General features: G+C 33.9%; 1 protein-coding gene across 3 annotated transcripts; it reads left to right on the top strand.

Annotated features, from left to right (window-relative positions):
* The first annotated feature begins 95 nt into the window (after window positions 1-95).
* Window positions 96-22,046, top strand: LOC128190907 (G-protein coupled receptor dmsr-1-like). 3 transcript variants are annotated; one of them, XM_052863149.1, is made up of 2 exons: window positions 96-318; window positions 16,631-22,046. In XM_052863149.1, the coding sequence occupies exon 2, from the start codon at window positions 16,638-16,640 to the stop codon at window positions 17,805-17,807; it is 1,170 nt and encodes a 389-aa protein (XP_052719109.1). In that variant the 5' UTR covers window positions 96-318; window positions 16,631-16,637; the 3' UTR covers window positions 17,808-22,046. The 3 variants fall into 3 exon arrangements, with proteins under 3 accessions (XP_052719109.1, XP_052719110.1, XP_052719108.1); XM_052863150.1 differs by lacking the exon at window positions 96-318 and adding an exon at window positions 7,272-7,550; XM_052863148.1 differs by lacking the exon at window positions 96-318 and adding an exon at window positions 12,692-12,925.
* Window positions 22,047-22,356: the final 310 nt, after the last annotated feature.

Below are 22,356 nucleotides of genomic sequence, written 5' to 3'. Positions count from 1 at the left end.
TGTGTGTGTGTGTGTGTGTGTGTGTGTGTGTGTGTGTTTATATAATTTGAGTTTTAGGAACCAACGTGTTGATCAAAAAACGTTGCCCGCGTAACTACAAGGTGTATTAGATTCCAAGGTGACGCCGGAGTGGAATGGTTCTGGAATGAATGGATTGATCCAAGTTGTGATATTTACTGGAAAATGGTCCGGAGACAATTAATGTTTGAACATCTGATGGAGGCCATCGGGGCGTCATCTTTACCGTTGGATTCCATCATGTTCTTTACCATACTAACTGAGCGTTACGCAGTTTCAATGATTCTGGCAAAACAACAGGTAAGATTTGTGTTCTTCTAGATTTTAAAGGTATGAAATCATTGTGTTTCCCTAGTGATTTGTTATTAACGATTGTTCTTGCATCGGAGATTGGTTTATAATTAGTATCTTGGTCATCATAACAATTAATCAACTAAAAACACCCACTTGTATTCAGTGACTGCTCCTTTCAGGAATTTTTTTTTTTATTAATGATGACATTATGAAAACTGAAATTATTTCTTTAAAGTATATATGTCTAGATATGAAATGAAATTCCAATACAAGTAGTTTTTAATGAACGTAACTTAGTAAAGACATTTTTTACAATACTAGTATATGAATTACGAATGTCCACTAAATAAGCAAACTTCCTTTTTATGTACTAAGTTAAAAATAATCTAGGAGTTGGCTCACCGTAAGGGATATAATGTATTTTATTATTTTCATTCACAAGGAAAAAGCGATTGCGGTTTAACAAAAAAAATTGATCCACTGACTGCAATGAATTTGATGATAGAGAAATAGAAGCTGACCTTCTAATGGCATGCGATGTTTGTCTTTGTTAATTGTGATCACAACAAAGCTTTATCAGCCGATAGTCTTGAACCGTTATTGATCCAACGCTGTTTCGTTTCTAGGGTGTCCATTCTGATACATTGTCAGGAAAGATCTCGGCGAATCCGTTCCCATTAGAACTTGATATAAAATGGCACGACATATACTGCTTTCTTTTTCAAATGATTAATGAATTCTTTGACCCGAAATCTAATTTCTGCAACATTTATTGTTTTTTTGTCAATAGCGCATTCATATTTTGAAGCCCTTGAGCACACCCCGTTATGAATGTCAGGTTTTGGTGTGTGGCATTTATCAGAATATACCGTAATGTCAGAGTACTGGGGGTAAACATAAAAAATAAGTTAATTCATTATGAGATTGATCTTTCTATCAGGCAAGTATTTGGTTTTTTTTTTTAAATATGTGATTCTTAGTTGCCAAAGACAAAAACATGGCGATCATACTAAGCACGTGGGGTTATTTGTCTCAAAAATACCCCCTGCCTGTTTCCCCCTATTTTACCCTCTTTCTCAATTCATCTTATGCATTTAACAAATGCAACACATTTCTGTTTGTCCGTTTGTCGATTTATGAGAAATGAAGGCACAATAATTTCTGTTATTCGCAGTGTGCTGTAGTATTGCAAAACAAAAGGAAACACACGCCAATTTCAGATTTTTTGTGACAGCAAACTTGTATTTTGTAATTGTTCACGATATACAGACTTCAATACCTACCACAGAACATGAATAATAAAAGGTATTTTAAATATAATAAGATACAAAGCACCTAAGGACTTCTTTCATCGCCTTTGACGACCATGAGTTATCGCCAAGAGCGACGTCCTGTCGCGAGTCTATTCAATATTCCTCAAATGACATAAATTGTGTTAAGTTTCACTGTTCTTTCGTTTATTCTTTAAGACACCGTAAGTCCTTCGGGACAACACAAGATAACATCGAGAAACGCAATTTCACAAATAATTCAGACAAAGGATAGGATGGAGCGAACAAAACAAGTGTTGGCTTCGATCTTTCCTGTAGCCACGCTGAACCCATGGGGAAGCGACGAATTTGTTCCATCACGTAAATTCTTTGAAACCAAAACTTTTAACCAATTCAAATAAAGTCCCAGGTTCTAGTGTCCCAACAAATTAAGAACTATGCAACATTAGAGTTCTCCTTCATACATTTTTTTCATATTTTAATATTTTTTCTCTCTATTAATAATTACCAATATATACATGCAAATGTTTGTTTATTCACCAATCAAGGACCCTCAGGGGGCATATACATTAAAACAATAATATAATCACGATTATAACAAATAATGGTTCAAATGTGGAAAGAATGTTCATTATCAATTAAACACTTATTTGAAAATTCCTCTCATATTGCTTGTTATTACAAAGACAGCGAGTTTCAGTCAAAGAAGATTTTATATCTCCTTTTGATTTGATGATGGTTGGCTGAAATATATTGAATCGACTAAATATACAGCATAAAGGAACATTTCTGGATTTTTAGATAATTACTCCTCCCCTCCCAATTCCTTTGAAGATGTGACGATTGTTGTTGATCGCAAACTTGTGTCATGAAATGTTTGAATTCGTATTCGAAAAACTCTCGGAGAGCGCCGACCTTTTTTTAATGAAGGAGCATTTTTTACCCAGGATTCCACTGGGTTTAATAGTGTTCTGCTGTACACCGTAATAAGAAACAAATTTTACATCGTTCTTTACTATCTTTTAATTTTTTTTATTATCGCAAACAAACATGCAGCCCTTCACTTGCAATGATTTATAAATGATTTTGTTTTGTTCAATGAATCTTATCCAATTAACCCTGTTAGTTACTCTTGTTCCCCGCCGATACATTGAACGGGAAACGCGCTTTCCTGGAATTAATTTTTACATCTGTCAATTTTCACTTCTGATTAAAACTGAAAGTCAAGAGGGAAAACATTCATTTTAAAATTCCTAAAATTGCAAACGATGTGAGATTCAAGTGGTTATTGCATCACTGAATTGCAAAGAAATTCAATTGGATTGCAGCAAATCTAAATCCATTGAACAGTTTTAGTGTGACCTCTTCAACCATAGAGACTTTGACTATGGTACAACGGCCGAGAGTGCAATGAAAGGACGTTCCATTATTGAAAAGTATTAACTTACCCATCCCCCTCCCCTATTTTCTCCTCCTACGAGTTATAATATATGATGTTACAGTACAGATGAAACAATTTCGACAATACCTGAGTCCTCCAACAAAGAATTGCACACACACACACACACACACACACACACACACACACACACACACACACACACACACACACATATATATATATATATATATATATATATATATATATATATATATATATATATATATATATATATATATATAAATGGGGAGTTAAACTGCACGTGTACGCGTAGAAATTTCATAATTTCAAAAATTCAAAAATCACGGTAGGGTCAAGAAGAACTATTCCCTGCGTCACTGACGTGTTTACACATTCCGTTTAGCACTCTGACCGTGTAAAAAATGAAAGCAGAAACAACAACAGTATATTTTTCAAACAAACATTTGTTCACGTTTTATTTTTACCAATGATGAACTGAATTACAATACACAGAATACATTGCAGGGAAATCAATCATTTCTGATTTCTATGGGGAAATATATCCCAAAGCAACACAAACCCTATTTATCATCTCTTGGACTTTTAGCTCAGTTTTCTGTAAATTAAATACAAGTCTAAATTTTAAAGGATTGATGGTTTGTAAACATAATTATATGTATTTTTCTGACTTCATAAATATTTATTATACCTCTGGTTATTTTTCACCATATAAGAGTAATTCGATATATTGCGCTGATTCCCTGAGAATCGCCGTACACAGACTGATTCCCTGCAAAAAGCTGCGTCAGTTCGATAAACTGATATACACCCATTCGGAACACTGAGTTATTTCTTTTGACCATAGAAAAAAAATTGAAATATTCCGAAAAAATTCATGAATATTCATAACCATACCATTGAATTCTAGTTGCAACGTCCTTTTTGATTGGCTATACGTCTTCACTTTTTTCTTATAGCATAACTTGCCTACGTCACAGTACATCGTGCATGCAATTTAATTAATTTATTTTGACGTTATAACTTGTTGGACTCACGAAGAATTATATTAATTTGAACTTTTCCTGATTGTTTGTTTGTATCGGTATAATAAAACAGTTAAAGTATATCACTGAGGGAGTCAGCAAGACTCCAGTTCCCCTCAAGCTATCCTACTCCCTCGGCCTCTCCTCGGGAAATAGACTTGCTCTCGGGGAACTGGAATCTTGCTGAGTCCCTCAATTCAATGGTATACTTTAATTGTATAATATACTGACCTATACCACTATACCATGTAATTTACTCTAAGGTCCCACTGAAACAACCCTTCACTAAAATTTCATAATTTGTCTTGTTCTTTATTGGCTATAGTCAATTCCTCAGACTAGGATTTGTCAATGTAAAGGTTAAATGGTTTATGAGTTCATAATTTAATTCTGGTTGTAACGCGCTTTCTGATTGGCTAAAAAAATATTTTATATCGTATAAAGAATGTTGCCTACGTCATAGTAAGACTAACGTCAAAAACGTATCGCCTGACGTTACGTTTGAATTTTGCACAAGTTTACGTCATTTTAAAGGTCAAATGACCGTTTTTATCTACAATGAAGAGTAAAAAAATTAAATTATAAGCAATGAATTCAATATTTATTAGTTTTATACGATATAAAATGGTTTGAAACAGTTTACGCTTTTTTACAAACCGCTTCGGGGTTTATAAAGCGTAAACTGCCCCAAACCATTTTATATCGTATAAAAACAAATAAATTTTGAATTCATTCCTTAATTCAAGAGCCCATTCTTAACCTTGATAATACATATCAATGGCTTGGCGGTATCTCACTGCATTCCAATTTATTGACCCGATTGCATTTTTCACACAGAATCAGCAATTGTTTTCAAACCTTTGACATTTACATTGTGGCGATTAGGGTGCAGGTAGGTTGTTTTTATAAGAACACTTTTAAGTTTACCATCAAAAATCTTTTAAACTATATTTTGACGTCACCAATGACGTGAATCATCCCATCGTTGTTTTCTCTGGGAGATTTTGGGTGTTTTGGGTGTTTAAAATGTTTGATCACAAAAACACGTCACGATGATATGCTTTTGTGTGCGTCATCAAACCGGCAATTCAATACAATAGAGGGCATAAAACCCAAATTTGTGAAATTATCTATATCGTTATACGCTACGTGGTATAAAAATACTACTATTCACCAACAAAATAATAAGTGCATTGTGTGAAATGTTTCCAAAAGCTCAGATTGTTTTAATTCTCAAAACAACTGAAGGGGGCGGGTCCATGCCCCAAGTGTCTGTGCTTGATACAAGCTTTTTCAACTACATGGAAAATGACACAGAAATGTGAAGGACCAACGTTGAAAGTGATTTTGAGCGGTGTGTCTTTTGTTACATGCGGACAGTAATGCATTTGGGGGTGCATAAACGTGTTTCAAACCTCTGTTCACACCCGATAGAATGACACCCAACGATGTCACGCACGGCAAAGACCAGGCACATTGTCATTAACCTAATGCAAATCGGCATGGAAGATCAACATTCAGCGTTATGCATGATTTATATTTATTAAATAACTGAGGGATGTATAGTAATTGATATTTCCAATTGTTTGAATGTGCCCTTAATATCTGACTATGATTGGTATTTGCCGTCAATCTTATTGATGGTCAAATATCAGGCGATATCATTTCGTGCAAGGACGGGCGCCAGCGAATCTAGCCGGGATCGTCAATTATCAGTAGTCGGATAATGCGTTTCGTGTGTTCTCTTCGCTGCTCAATTTCACATCAAATCGCATGTTTCTCGAGTATCACAATGTTATATTGCTAATCTTTTTTTAGGAAATACAAATATTCGGATTATGATTCCCCGGAGGACAGTGCAGTAGGCTGTAAAAAACTTGGATACATAAGCTATATAAAAAAATATGATACAGAGATACAGAAATATGATACAGAGATAATAAATGATCGTCTAAATCCATGGTCTTGAGTCTGCATACAGCTAAGTTGCAACAATGTCCTCTAGCAGACTCTGAGATTAGAGCTAGCGCTGAAAAAGCCTTAAATCCTGTAATCAATGTTAACATCCTGTTCCTAAAGCAACGAACATTAACTTTTTTCGAAACTACAGTGAGAAGTATTACAATCGTAACACTGAGTTTGTCCGTGTACCACCATTGACCCAATGAGGCGATATGGAGAGGGAATAAATAAATATCTTCCTCTTTTCGGGGCCCTATTCATATTTTGCTACATGACACGATTGCCTTCCAAGCACAGTAATAGCGCTTTTTTTATTCATTGTCGTAGTACATGCGAGGATGTAGATGGGGAGGGGAGGTTTTTAAATATATTTTGTTTTCCTTTACGTCAAACTAATGACATTAAAAGAACTTATGAGAATAATGACAAATTATGTAGTTTATTTACGTAGTCAGTTTTTTTTAAAAAAAGATTACTGTTTTCCGCCTAAAACTATTCTCCTAAGACTTCAAATAACTTAACGACATTAAGAACAATATATATATATATATATATATATATATATATATATATATATATATATATATATATATATATATATATATTAGAAAAAATTAATTAAATTGTTTGTACATTCTGTTTACTTTCTGATTGACCTTCACAATGAACAAAAATGAAGTATGCTTTTTTCTTGATACATTTGAAAAAAAAGGGTGTTTAAAAAAACGTAATTTGTTAACCAAAAACAAATCATCGGGATGATAATGTGTATATACTTGATGTTCCGGTGCTATGCTAATAAGGATAAAAAAAAGATAACAGATAACGAAGTCATGAACGTAATCGAATATTCTTTTACAATCCAATATTCTTAAAATTGGATTGTCTGATCCTCAACAAATATTGAGTCGCAAACATTCCGTAGAACTTTGGGCTAAAATAGCAAAAATGCTTTTAGTTTGAAACGAAAAAATATATATATGGAAACAAACAAATGTATTGTATTTCTGCTCTAAAATGCTGCTAGACGGACGCTTTTCTGGTTAAACAAAACCAAACAAGGCCATTAAAGTTTCAAATTCCAAAGTGGTAGATAGCAAGTAAAATAATAAATCGATAAATATTATTTAATTACACGAATAAAAAGTAAATTATATCTTTAATTTATCAATATTATCAAGGTCTTTCACATGTTCCAAAAGACCCCCATCATTTTGTAATTATTTCAATTAATACGCCTACTCTGAACTTTATATTTGTTAAAATCGATGTGTAAATAGAGTTCTCGATTTTTCCCATGAGACTTCCCCGAGCTGTGATTTCATAAATGACAAAGGCGACACATCTTTAACTGAAATCGAAACGTTAATTATGGCGTCGTAGATACCAACAGAACCTTTCGGCACATCAATTTTCTGGTATCATCATTTCTGGTATCATCAATTCATAGGATACCTTTGTAAGTAGATTCAGTGTGTTAGTTGACATAACAAGTTACTCAAAAGTTTTGATAGAAACTTTGTGGATATTTCTCTAACAAGGATCTAAACTCTTGTACATGTAAGTAATAATCATTTTAGTTAGAGTGCAGGAGAGAGAGAGAGAGAGAGAGAGAGAGAGAGAGAGAGAGAGAGAGAGAGAGAGAGAGAGAGAGAGAGAGAGAGGATTTGCGTCTTTTCTGACACTTGCCCTCGATGTATTGAACATTGAATGTTTGGAAAACCTTTTTATATATCTTACTTGCAAAGCCACTTAACGGCGATCCTTTTCATTCTTTCTGTTTTCCCAAAGCGAAGTCCCTCTTGGCTGCAATAGGTATTCCCTCAGTGTATCAAATACATTAGAAAAAAGAAATTAAGTAGTTTATGCATTGATATAATTCATTAATACATTATATCTCTACTCTCAGTTGTAATTCATAAAGAAACCGATATAAAAACAACCTTTTCGTAAAAATGCGATTTTCGAATTTTGTTTAACTTTTGAAAACTACTTTCAAATACTAATTATTTAGCTAAGGGAATGTCAACTTTGATTCATGTAATTTTACATCCTTCATTGATGTCCTTTCTGTACGTATGCTGTGGACGGGATTAATTCTTCATTGATCAAAAAACTTAGGCCACATTGAGAGAACGAAATACACGAAATACACGGATTTGCACGGGCTGACTTTAAAGTAATTGTACATTTAGCAACCAACCACAGTAATCTTTACGTGCATGTGTTGTGGGACATTTGGTTGTTTCTTCTGTATAACGTTCTGGTGGAAAATAATAACAATGCATGTGTTGTGCATTTGGTCCTTTCTTCTGTATAACGCTCTGATCGACAATAATAACAATGCATGTGTTGTGCATTTGGTCCTTTCTTCTGTATAACGTTCTGATCGACAATAATAACAATGCATGTGTTGTGCATTTGGTCCTTTCTTCTGTATAACGCTCTGATCGACAATAATAACAATGCATGTGTTGTGCATTTGGTCCTTTCTTCTGTATAACGCTCTGATCGACAATAATAACAATGCATGTGTTGTGCATTTGGTCCTTTCTTCTGTATAACGCTCTGATCGACAATAATAACAATGCATGTGTTGTGCATTTGGTCCTTTCTTCTGTATAACGCTCTGATCGACAATAATAACAATGCATGTGTTGTGCGACATTTGGTTGTTTCTTCTGTATAACGTTCTGGTGGAAAATAATAACAATGCATGTGTTGTGCATTTGGTCCTTTCTTCTGTATAACGCTCTGATCGACAATAATAACAATGCATGTATTGTGGGACATTTGGTTGTTTCTTCTGTATAACGTTCTGGTGGACAATAATAACAATGCATGTATTTTGGGACATTTTGGTTGTTTCTTCTGTATAACGTTCTGATCGACAATAATAACAATGCATGTATTGTGGGACATTTGGTTGTTTCTTCTGTATAACGTTCTGATCGACCATAATAACAATGCATAACTAGAGATGACCATTTCACCATATTTTTAAAGTGGCAGTGGTTTACCACTTGAAGATGACTCTGAAAATTTCAGCTCTCAGGGTAGGAGCCCTTGATGTTTCAGGGCCCGATGATTAAAGCCCCATTATAATGATTGAATAGTGTTCTACATGTATAAGTAGGGACCCGAATCTCAAATTCTAGAGATGACCAATTAACCATATTTTCACAGTGATAGTGGTATACCACTAGTATATGACACCGAAAATTTAAGCCCCCATGCAGGGTAGGAGCCTTTGTTGTTTTCGAGCCCGATGTTTGAAATCCAATTATAAAGAATATGTATTTTTTGGGGCCCCATATCTAAAAAACTATAGATGACCACATGAACATATTTATAGGTCATTTAAAAGTAAACACATCATTTAAAAATACACAATCTCTTATATATTTCTTTATCAAAATGATTGAAAATTACGTTTTATTCTGCTGCTTTTTTTAAAAATTTACGAACAAAATTTTTAAAAAAGGTACGCGGGTAAAATTCATAATTCTTTAAAACATTTAATCAATTCATAAGATGACTAATGATATAATAAATAATTAGATAAATAAATCAATGAACTTTTATTCATAAAAGGAGAAACCGAAAATCAAAAATAAATAACCAACCTAAGCGCATATACGACTTTTTTACTTGTTTGTTGATTAGAAGAACAAGCTTATATTTAAAAAAAGTCAGCTCATCACAATATATGTGTTGGTTGTTTTTTGTTTTTGTTTTGTTTTTTTAATTACCCTTGTTTAATTGTTCGAAGAAATAATATGGTACACAAGTAAATCTTTATTGCAAAAATATGAAACAAATAGTATAAATTTTTTAGGTAATTGAATCGTATATCTTGATTTATATAGCATCGTTTTCAAAATTGTATATTTATAAATCACGTTGCAAACTTAAAAGTGGAAAAATTAGCAAATAGTGAGTGACAATATAAACATAAAGTTAGTTAAGGCTCCATTTCACATTTTCCAAAGTAACCAGCAAAGATACCGACATTGTTCTAGTTGTGAAGACATTTCATTGATTTTTAAAATGTTTACATCATAATATCTCGCGTTTCGTGGAAATGTGCTTTAAAATATGAATATGCGTAGCTTTATAAACGAAATCGGAAATGGTAAACACTAACTTTACACATGCTTTTAATACATAATCAAAATACCCCTTAACCATGATTTAGAACCCCATCAATCAAAGTAAAACTAAAACATTTCAGTTTCTCATCATATCATTGCATTCTGTCTCCCGTTTGATATTTAGAAGAAGAAATATAGAATTGTTTTTAAAATCGTCAATTCTAACGGTATTAATTTAAAATTGATAGCCTTTTGGACGAAGGGAGTAATACATTTCCACTTTTTATTCCATTCCTCTACAAAATTAAGTCAAGATTAGTCAGTTTGTTCCCTGGGAGAAGCTTATACATTGATGGTAATACATTGGAAAATTAAATTTCCAAACCGGCGTATTTTCACTCAAATGTGTTCTCACGTGTTCATAACGTCGAAGTCAAAACTGTAGATAAGCATCGATTAGATGAAAAAAGATTCGAGGTATTCCGAAATCCGTGTAAAAGGTGTTCCAAAAAGGGGTGAGAACAGGTGAAATAAACGATGATGACACATGCATGTTATGAAGGCGCATGCCTTAGTTCATATTTGGGGTTGAAAAACCATGTACTTTATTCTATGTATTAATAAATGCCATAATTATCCTTTTTTGTGAGAAATTAATATCATCAGTTATTGCAAATTATTGTCACGAATGGTACGCAATAAACATGGCCGGAAAGTAGAAATGGGGGAAAATCCACTATACAGTAGGTTTTCCGTGGGGGTAATCTGGCTATAAAAAGGGGGAAAGCCCACTATATAGTCAGCTTTCCGTGGGGGAAAAACTGCTATATAGCCATTTTTCCGGGGGGAAAGATGGCTAGGGGGAAAAGGCACTATATAACACCGGCTATTGACGAAAAGAACATATTTTTTATTGGCTCAATTATTTCTAATAAATAACCTATTGATCTAAGTAACCTAACAAACGAATTTTAAAAAAGTGATCATTATAAGGTGAATATATCTTCGCGTAGATCACTGGATTGAAAACAAACGCCAGCTTTACACTATGCCAATATCAAATTTATTCTATAAAATCTATCAATTCAACGAGCATGTACTTCATTTTCATTAACGCATACAGATTTTTTTGAAGATCGTATGAAATTGTAAAAGCATGTCGTTTATTCGAATAGCCTAGGCTATATGATTAAGAAAACATTCTAACTTTTCAAAAAATAGGACTGCATAACGAGACCAAAATCGGCGTTCTCAAGAGAAATTGTCACAAAATTGTTGAACCAAACGGCAAAATTGAAAATAAAAAAAAAATTCCCTGATTAATCCTGCGTATGGATAGAGACAAAACATCTACAACTCAGTAGCTCCCGGAAGCACTGTTAATCCTAATCAAGACCGCACAAAGCCCAAATGTAAAGTGTTTATCCCCAAAATCATTCCCACTTAATTCTCGATCTGATTGCGACACAAAAATCGTGGAATTGTGTAAATATTTTGCCAAAAAAACCTACGTTCTTTGACATTATTTTTCTGTCGTGTTCGGTCAGATACAATCATGGATTAGGAAGTGAAAGCTAGGTCTTTCACGCTGATTGCATAACAATCCAAACGCGATCAGTGTGTACAATTTAGGAGTTCGAGAGATTTTTCAACATGGCGTTCAACAAAAGCTCACAGATTTCCATTTGTTCTATGATTGGTAGAATATTATTGAAAAATAAATTTAAAACATATTACAGAGTTCAACTACTGTTTAACCGAGTTCGATTTACTGGATATATTGATTAGGTAGAACGCAACTAGAAAGAACAGACAGAGCAGGGGTTATCTTTTATAGTCACATAAGGACAGATCAATTTTAATCAAGGGTGTATCGAAGTACATGTATACGTAGTTAGGGAAATGGAGAAAACACCGGTTTAATACTTTAGTGCACAGGTGACGTCACGATTTGAAGGAACTTCCTGTTATCCTCAGGATATTGCTGTAAGATTGATTGAACATCGTAAGATGATTAATTTAGCGCATAAAACGCATGATATTTTGCAAACAACCTTTTTCCATTGTAATTTCCTTGAAATTGTCAAGCAGTTTACGCTCGTGAAAATGGACCATATCATTGTTCTTGTTAGAAAATGGATGGGGAAAAGAGACAAACACGGGTTAGATTCCGGGCTATACGTTAAATTCATCATCTGTCTTACAAAATAGCTCACACAGCATAACGCCTTGGTATCTGGACTGCTATCATTCAAATATTATATATGAACGTTTATTTCTAAACGTATAATCAATGTGTATTTTACATAAGATTAATGAATAACAACGAAAGCTGATTTCTGTAGTTCCACTATTTTTTTTATTATTATTTATAACTTAAAAAAATACGATAAAAATATTTTTTATTATTTATGATTGAAAAGAATAAGAAATAAAATTAAAATTAAATAATTTTAAAAAGGTGACCACAAAAGAGGAGCCCGGCCCCCACCCCCTCTAAATCCGCCAGTTATTTCAATTTATCATTCTTTCATTAGTTATTCAACAACAAAAATCGATTTCTAATCGGAGTTCTTATATGCAACATCTCTATGTTTTGGCGTGTAAGTTTGTGCGGGATTCGAAGTATTCATTACCGCCTCCCCTCCAAACTAACTTTTTATTATTAATTCGGTGAGTGAGTTACATTTAATTCGTGTACTCCTCTTATGATAATTGTTTGAGCCAATTGTCACCGAGATATCGATTTCAACCGTTTGGCTGTGTAGTTGGTCGAATCTAAGGCTATATAATGCTGGGATGTTTTTACCAGATGCAAACTCTAAGCTAATCGTCGTTAAGGTAGGTATATCACTTAAGATTAGAACATCCATTATTATTAGTTTATAGAAAACTCTTTGAGAAATAGGATTCAAAATAAATTCCCCAAGTATGCGGAGTTTGGTAAATAATCAGTTTAATGGAGGGTTTTAAATTTTAAATTCGATGATGATCATTTTTGTTGGCATAAGCATTATAATACACGTAATAGTGTAATATGTGAATAATGTATGTACATGGGTAATTTCCGATCTTAAGCCTTCATTTTGACTGGCATGGGTTTATAGTATGTTTCAGTGGAATCAAAAATAACCTGAATAAGTATTCTATTGATCTGCTTGATTGATGTTTGTTGAGATGTGGGCCAAAGATGATAAGGTAAATTTTTTATCGGAATTTCTAGCATGTCAATATTTTGAAAGTTTTGGGGGCTTTTATTTTAATAAAAAGTCCGTTTTGCAGTATTGTACTTTTGTTAACGTTTTATTGAAGAACGTGTTATGTTCTGACGTTTAAACATACATGTAGCATCAGCATGATAACATGTCCGCCTCAACTAATGTAAATTGAAGCTCATTTAATTGATCAGTTCACTTAGGTTTCGTTCTATCTTGTGCAGATTTGGCGAAATAATTTATCATTTAATGCATTTTACCATTAACAAGCGCAAGTTTGATGCTTGATGATTACAGAAGCATCAATATAGTACTAACATTTGATGAAACTTCATTGAATTCACACTATTCATGGGGTAGCTATGATTGATTGGAGAACACATCAAATATTGGTAAATATTTTTAAAATAGTTATTGTGAAGACACTCGCAGACAGGTTAATTTGGTCCTTTTGTTTAGAAAAGACACTCCGAGCTCGCTATGGAAGTCTAAACAAATAAACCAGCACCTACAGCATTGGGTGTCTACCTCTCCAAGTCTGTGTGTTTCTTCTTTAAGAAAAAAGAGAGAATAAAAATCAAATGTAGAAAGTGTGGTCGTCAACATACCAGTCACATTATCCTGAGTTTAAATATTATTTTGTAAAAGAACAAATCCCAAAATCTTTATTTCCTTTTCCCATGAGAATAGAATTGGTAAAAGACCATGCATTCCATTTCATGTGAATAGTTTGAGGAACTTGGTAAATAACTTAAACGTCGATCCGACCTTTGTTTTCTAAACCTTTTTAAATTGCATTCAGACGTGGATGATATTCATACATAGATTAATGGAAATTACAAAATTAAAACAGTTATTTTACACTAAAGGAAGTGCTATTAACTTGATTATTTATCAAAGATTATGGATCAAGAGACATCAAATTATTTAGTTACTAAAATCCGTATGGTTTCAAGCCAAATTGTATGAATTATGGAAACACTTTTCAATATATACATGTATTCTCTGCGAGAAGAGAAAAGTATAACCCAAATTAAGACACAAACGAGCCCAGTTTAATGGTATGACGCTGTATTGCTGCATTTTTTGTATTTTTTAAAAATCCTAAAATTTAGGACGAAGCCAGAATTCCGAATAACCGCATTCTACTGGAGTCACAGAGTCGTCAATGTTGGTGATTCCAATCATTTATCTCCCCTTACCACTGATAAAACTGTGAAGCCTTGCCCTGGAAGTTCCGCTATTAATGACTAATTTACAACAAAACGCCAAATTATATTACTAATCTCCGATAAATCCACGAACGAAGATTGAATGCACCGGGTATCGGTCCATTGGATCAAAAAACACATAATTTACGCGACTGCTCAGTCCCTTACTCCAAGTGGAAAGCAATTTCGGGGCTTATTTTCTATTCTTTGTTAGCGAAATTGGAAGCATCATTATTAAATTAGCAACAGAAAAATAGCCATACGAATAAATGACATGTTGGTGATTATTTCATCAGTCGTGAAAAAGACGGGTGGAAGGCACGGTAAAGGTCAACAGGAAATGGTAAAGGTCAACAGGAAGTGGATACCCAATAACCGTCCCTTTTAGGCCTGCGTTCAAGCGTTAACAGTTTATTATGTATGAGAAGTGTGTTAACTGTGATTAAAGCTGCATGGTCCGATTTTTTTGTTATTACAGAATAAAAATTTTTTTCTACACAAACCATTTATCTTAGAAAGCTATGGACTTTCTCCTATTTACATCAGCAGAATCAGCCTCCTTTCAAAGTTAGAAATATTCAAAGTAAATAAAAATAATTTCTTTTTGGGCAAACGAAATCACAAACCAAAATGCATCACGGGAATGTTTAGAAAAGGAAACCGTTTGGTTTCGTCTCCCGAATAATTGGGGTTATTCAACCCGCATGCTATGCATCGATTGCAAAGAAAGCAAACTTCAGAAATATTTGCAATTTGTCTGATCATTTCCATCTTTATTTAAAGCGATGTCAAAGTCGTAATACAACCATACCTGTTTCGTCGTCAGGGGTGAACTTTAACATGAGGCGAAATAACGCGGTACCCTTTTGTGTCGTTTGTTTGTTAGCAAATTTTGTACGTATTTTTCTTCATTGAAATCTGGCTTAATTGACTGGGAAAACTACTGCAAAGTCTATTACTATACAGATACGAAGCATAAACATCGTTTGAAAGCGTGCATAAAATTTGATATAAAATCGGACCAAGCAGCTTTAAAAAGTTGTCAAAAACTGAAATCTTACTTGATTGAAGAAGTGTCAAGTTTTATATAATTTAAATATGTTCAACCTTTGAACTTTATTTTTTTTAATGCTATATTAATTTCTCCTTCTCAATTTCGTCTTCTCGAAATAGACAAACTTTTTAATGTCCTTTTCTGCGAAAAAGAAAAGAACGTTCAACACAGCATTCCAATAGGATTTTGAATGAATATATTGAGTTCATATCTCTGATGAATATGAAGTAGACTTGAGTATACATGGCAACATCTTGACCTGATATTTTATCTGATTGAAGTATTTCACTCAATTTTGAATCTATCATTTGTGGCAGCTGTTCAAATATCGAGAACCCCAAAACTCAATATTCACTAATCATCAGTTCTGAGTAGTCTATTTACTGCAAACCAAACAGTTTCATTTGTACATTAGTGAGGCCTACCCTTTGTTGATTAAGCTGCAATATCCGGTGTATGACTTTAAGGAATTAGTTATCATTCTTTGATTATTATGAAATGATCAAATACGGTCGGAGTGATCGAATCCAATAAAGCCCGAAGGTCTTTATGATACATTTGATTAGCCCAGACCGTATTTAATCACTTCCTAGTATTCAAAAAGTGATTCCTTATTACTTATATATAATTTTCAGCAATTGTACGATAAAATATTAAGATAGTCATTGATGAAATGTATTGGACTATACATTACAAAATCGATTAGTAGTTTTTATCACAGACAAAGACACTGGAAAATGTAAATATTTGTAATTGATTTACTTTCACTCAACATTTCGTTATTTAATTTAAAGGCGTGTATTTTCCTCATTTAATCAAATGTTTTTCCTGCTCACAAGTTATCGTTGCTTTGAATATTAATAATGTTATGAAGTATCAAATCATGAAAATGAATTAAATAAAAGCCTCTTTCTGTGTTATCATTTTCTATGGTCTAAAATCATTTTTCATTAGTGCTCAAGGTGTCATTGAAACCAACTTTTATTTGAATCGATCGTTGCATTTGTGGACTTGTGCATATTAGTTAAACATCACTTATTGACATTATACTTGTGTTCTTTTCCAGTTCTGACATGGATAACGCAACGAATTCCTGTCTGCTTAGCAGACAATGCGATGACCAGGTTGGCTTACATGCTTACGCATGCGTTGTCAACAGGATTTATGGATACCTGATCCTAGTTCTCGGTTGTTTTGGCATTCCTACTAACATTGTAAATATTGCCATCCTTACCCACAAATCAATGCGCTCACCCGTCAACAACATCCTGACAGGGATTGCTATAAGCGACCTCATCACCATGGTAATCATTGTTCCTTATGGAGTCCATTTTTACATCACTAACGGCCTTGACATTACAGAGAATAAATACACATACGAGTGGTCCTTGTTTTTAGAGATATACGCCATGGTTACCATCACTACACAAACAGTGTCGATTTGGCTTGGAGTTTGTTTGTCCTTTTTTCGCTATATTTACATTAAAACCATGGGTTGTGGGCGCTATAACATTGATACAAAGACGTCATGTATCCTTGTAATATTCATTTTTTTGATAATAATTGCTGTATTTACTCCTGTTTACAATTCTGCTTCAATCAAAAGTATGTCGTGTGTAGACGAAGTAAGAAATACAACGGTTAGCTACTACCGAATCGCGCCTTTAATGAGCAGTGATTTTTTAACGCATGCTTATTCCATGTGGATATATGTCATTATAGGAAAATGGATTCCTTGTTTTCTTATAACCTTATTTGGAGGATGTCTCCTTCATTCCCTACAAGAAAACACACGACGGACCATACATCTGCACGGTTCTCACGCCACCTCGCGGCTCCAGCAGCACCGCCGGACAACCACCATGTTGTTGATTATCATTCTAATGTACATAGTGGCTTCTCTTCCACAGAGTATTTTACTCATCATAGCTTTCGCCGACAAAACATTTTTTGAAAATGAGTATGCCCTTCTAGGAGATAGCATCGACATTCTTTCCATGATTAACAACTCCATTAACTTTGTCCTGTATTGTGCAATGAGCCGACAGTTTAGGGACCTTCTCCGGCAATGTGTATGCCAATACTTCGCCCTGCCCCAACAGGATGCAAAGAGCTACAACACCGCTAGTCATCTTTTGTCCCAGAATAACTTACACAGCAAAGTGTTTGCGATGAACGAAATAAAAAAACAGGACAGTCCTCTTCTTGACAGACTCAGTAAACCAGTGGAAAAAGGCTTCTAATAAATGTGCCACATTTTTTTTCATATGCATACACATTATATTTTTATATAGTATTAATTGATTGTTGGACTTTTCCCCAAACATTAGTGTGTGTGTGTGTGGAGGGGGGGGGGTTATAATGATGTATTATGTACATAAAAAGTATTGCTGTCAGATGTATCGAAGACGGTGAAAATCTAAGTGCGTTATCAACTTTAGAAGAAAATAAAGGAACGATTCTAGAGAAGGTATCATAAGATACAGATAAGTCGTAATATGGAGCCCAACATACGGAGAAGTGCTGAATTTTTAGTTTATCGCCAATATCTGTATATGTGACATACTAGTTTTATCAAGAGGAATGTAAAACAGCTTAGAAACAATAAATATTGAGTCAATGGATCAGTCATGATTTGACGTTACCAAATCAGATAGACAAATTTGGAATATTTTAAAATCCTTGTAAACTAGACAATAAATTCAGAGTGAAGCAATACTATAGCCTTGTCCTTAACAATACCCGTGTTATAAGTGATTTCGGCAAATCAAGTACTGAGGGAGAGTCGATTTGATAAGAACAATATTTATTGTGAACAAAACATAAAAAAGAGTTCACAGCAGGAACTGCTCATACTTTAGGAGAACGAGAACATTTCCCGTGGGAGAAGGCAGAGAGACAAGGAATTGTGTTTCAGTGTAGTAAGATAATCTCCTCAGAACTAAGGTCGTGAATTTGTTATGAGACTCGACGGGGCTTTACGTTTTGCGTCGTATCTTTGTCAAAAGTCTGCATAATTTAACTTCCGGGCTAGACTAGTTTGTGTCACTGGTTGGCTACGATTTTATTGACTTGCAAACCATTGACTGTTTAGAGTCGTCGGGCCTTTGTCATCATTTGAAAACAAAAACAAATACATTTACTTTCATTTACGAGTTTTGGCATGGAAACACGAAACCCGCAATTCAGTTTTATAACCCCCTGAAAACTGGGTTACATTCTGCGCATCCGACCATCGTCGGATCCCCGTTTCAGTGAAATAAAAGCTATGGCGATATTGAATCGAACATTGGCAATAAAGAAGATTGGTTGTAACGGTGATACTTATTTTTTAAATATATAAATTATTTGCTGTATATTGATGTAACGCAGGAATAAGTTTCCAACCCAGGCTCGAAAACTTTAATAGGATGTGCGTAAGTTTTGTCATTACGTGTAAGAAGTAAACTGTTATTTAGGCTGCGAATGTTTCCTTGTAGAAAATTTCATTGGTAAGCCCGAATTCCTGAGAAATGTCCATTATTGCTAAAGGATTTGTAATCTGACGCTTTTGAAGAATATACCCTTTTAATTTCTTTACTTTGAATGCAGATCGGCTTCATATTTGAGGCTTGATATTTATACTGTTACAACTAGAATGTTTATGCAAAAGAAATGCTAATGCTTGAGTTAGGACATTAATGAAATTAGGCTTTACAACAGTGAAATTTTAACAAAAGCACATTTCCAATTGTTTAAGTATAATGTAACTACAAACTGAAATGCTTCTAGACCTCTAGACCATAAACTTGTACATTTTCGATATATACACAATCCATTAAAATAGAAGGGGATTTTGACACACGTAGTTAAACATTTAATTGTTGGAGACTATGTCTCGGTGATTGCCAGAGCGACTGTGGTATCCTCCGCTCCCTGGGGATCTGTCCAGGCTGCTCATATCTAGAACTATGCAACAACGAGACGATAACGAGACAAAAACGAGACATTGAACGAGTCTTGGGAATGGGTACACACTCGGAAAGAATTGAATTAATATTGAATGAAATTTACTATCGACTGCAGACGCGCCTTAACTTTAGGATTCAGATTATTTTTCAATTTTTAAGGATTTATTTATAAATAAATCACACCCACAATAAAACAGGTATGCGTTGTATGCAGTTCCGTGTGCATGCACGTATAGAAAAAGGATGCCATGTTTAAATGACATTGCGGAATATGGGTAATACAAGTCGTAATCAATAATATGCATAGCATAGGCAGTTTAAGAGCTGACTATCCCTTGAGTATTCAAAAGGTTAACACTCAGCTTCTCACCTTAAACAATTAAAAAAAAAAAGAATACCGTGTGAGGAGCTTGCACCGTACGGGTACTTATTTAGTTTTTAACAGCAGATCAACATATTTTACCACATGGATCTTTTGATTTGTCTCTTTTTTTTACGCAATGCAATTGCCGTTATTTATCAAATCATTATAAAATAGATAACATAACTTTTATTCCTTACATGTAATTTCCGTTCTTTTAGTCAACTTTTTTACTGGTGTTTGGGGCGCACTCAGTACCATGAAAAGATGCTATCACAGTTAGATTTATGAAAAATAGGAGGTCAGAAAGAGGCGAGGTTCCAATACAAAACCGTTGGTCTTTTTCTCCACACTGAAATTCAAAATAGCATATTCCTGAATCCTCTTATCAAAGTAGTATTGTCCTTAATTGCGAAAGGGTGATGTGCTTGCGAAGAAACTGTTTCGTTACAATTAAACGATAGTCGACATACATGTATGAATGATGTACATATTATAGGCCGAAAAACTGGTATACACTGTACCTTTATCTCAAGTAATGACATGTCAGAAAGTTCTATGTTGCCCCAATCGGCAATTAATCTGTAATGTACATTAAATATTAACTAACAGATCTTGTCTGCAATGTTTTTTTTAGAAATATCGCATAAACCAATCAGGGAGTTGATACAGAAATGAAATAAAATATGATTAATTGTAATACAGGAAACGCATCAGCATTATTAGCATTCTGTACTCTGACGTACACCTACACGTGCGACTACCAGTAGGCACTAATGTGAGTACGGCACAAAATATTTCCTCCACACGGACCTAGTGGACTTTATGGAGTTGTATAATTGATGAGGCGCCCCTCCTGAGAGAGGAGAGTCTTTGATGTATTTCAGGAGGATGCAAGGGTTTTCATCACTGAAGTATTTGTTGTAAAATGCTTTATTCTACTACTGCGTTTTCATACAGAGAAATAATTCCATAGAACTAACGGTCTTTGTTTGCAATCGGAGTACTATTTATATTTCATGCTCAAGATGGTTATGATAGTTTTAAGCGAATAATGTTCTATAGACTTTATTGGGTTTTCTGTCGGACCGAAAACGCATTGATACAGATATTATAAATCATAATTATGGTTATCAAAATGGATAATATACAAAACATCTTCAAGCGATGACAGTTTTACAGTTATCCACAAATGTATCAAATCCCAAAGTGTAAGCATGTTTTGCGGGAAAAATACTCTTACCGACCTCCCTTCAGTAACATGCCCTATTTAACAAAGCCCGGGCCGGGTCTCTCCTTGAGTCCTACTAACATGCAGAACTTTGCTCTCTCTTGAGGCAGTCACGGCATGTATGCACTGAGCAGTGGGTCCCTGATGCCTTAAACACCAAGTTGTCGCAAATATCAAGATTGATGAGCTATTTTTTAAAAAAAGAATGGGAAATTAAGTTTTAAAAAATATTACTCAAACTAGATTTTTATACTTGCTGCATCTCGACATTTTTTAAATATCTGAAATAAACTGAAATACTAGTAAATGTTTGTGTTGATACTTTATCGCTCCTAATGTTATTTGACATTAAGACTACGATTAAATTTTGCTTGATGCTTGATCCGAAGACCTAAACTGACAAGTGATACCGCCTGTGACCTAGAGTAAGTTAATTATCGACCAGCTCACTGGTGATCAGTATCATACCGCATCTAAACAGTAAGAGAGATAATCTAGTCAAAGAATCAGATAACATCGGAGAGAATTTGTCCTGAGATGACTTCTTTCAATGCTTTAAACATTCTTGTGATTTTGTTTATGATTAAATGCGCAAAAATCTGTTAAGAATTTGTTAAGGAATATTCTACTCAATAGGAGGTTTTTTGGTTTTTTTTACAAACATTTTGTATATTCTAAATAGCGTGAGAGCTCATCAAGGAAATGTTCTTTCTAGTCTTACAGATTTGCACCTTGATTGGTTTTTTGGCTTTTATATATTATGATTCAAAGTCCGTTTCCACTGCATTCGGTCATCTTGTGATAAAAGGTACATTTGTATTTAAAAAAAATAAAAATAGATGTCCATCAAATTGCAACAACTATAAAAACTTAAAATATGATGGTATATATAATACTGATTTGTGATTGTTGATGTTCATTTTAATAAAAGATAGTTTTCAAACTATTTTCAAATTATCAAAATTAACTATTATTAATAATAAATCAAATTCATTTTATATGCGAACGTTTAAAACGTGTGTGTGTGTGTTTTATTATTTTGTCTTGCCATTAGATATTAAGAGAATAAAATAAGCTGGAATTAGGTTTGTCACTTTATTTTATCATTACTATTTCAAGTTGATTTTTTCGATTTAACAGATTTATGAAAGAAAATAACAAAGCAATATATAAATGATAAGCTCAATAAAAATTTGTGAAAAATACGGTATCGGAGAGTAACGCACGAAGTCGATATTAGTTACAAATCT

This window comes from Crassostrea angulata, chromosome 6, assembly GCF_025612915.1.
Source record: "Crassostrea angulata isolate pt1a10 chromosome 6, ASM2561291v2, whole genome shotgun sequence".
Taxonomy (NCBI): domain Eukaryota; kingdom Metazoa; phylum Mollusca; class Bivalvia; order Ostreida; family Ostreidae; genus Magallana; species Magallana angulata.
The sequence above is the reverse complement of the archived record's forward strand: the minus strand, read 5'-3'. Positions and strand labels throughout refer to the sequence as shown.

Coding starts and splice junctions, on each gene's coding strand:
- LOC128190907 (XM_052863149.1), top strand. CDS start 16,638: ATGGATAACGCAACGAATTCCTGTCTGCTTAGCAGACAATGCGATGAC.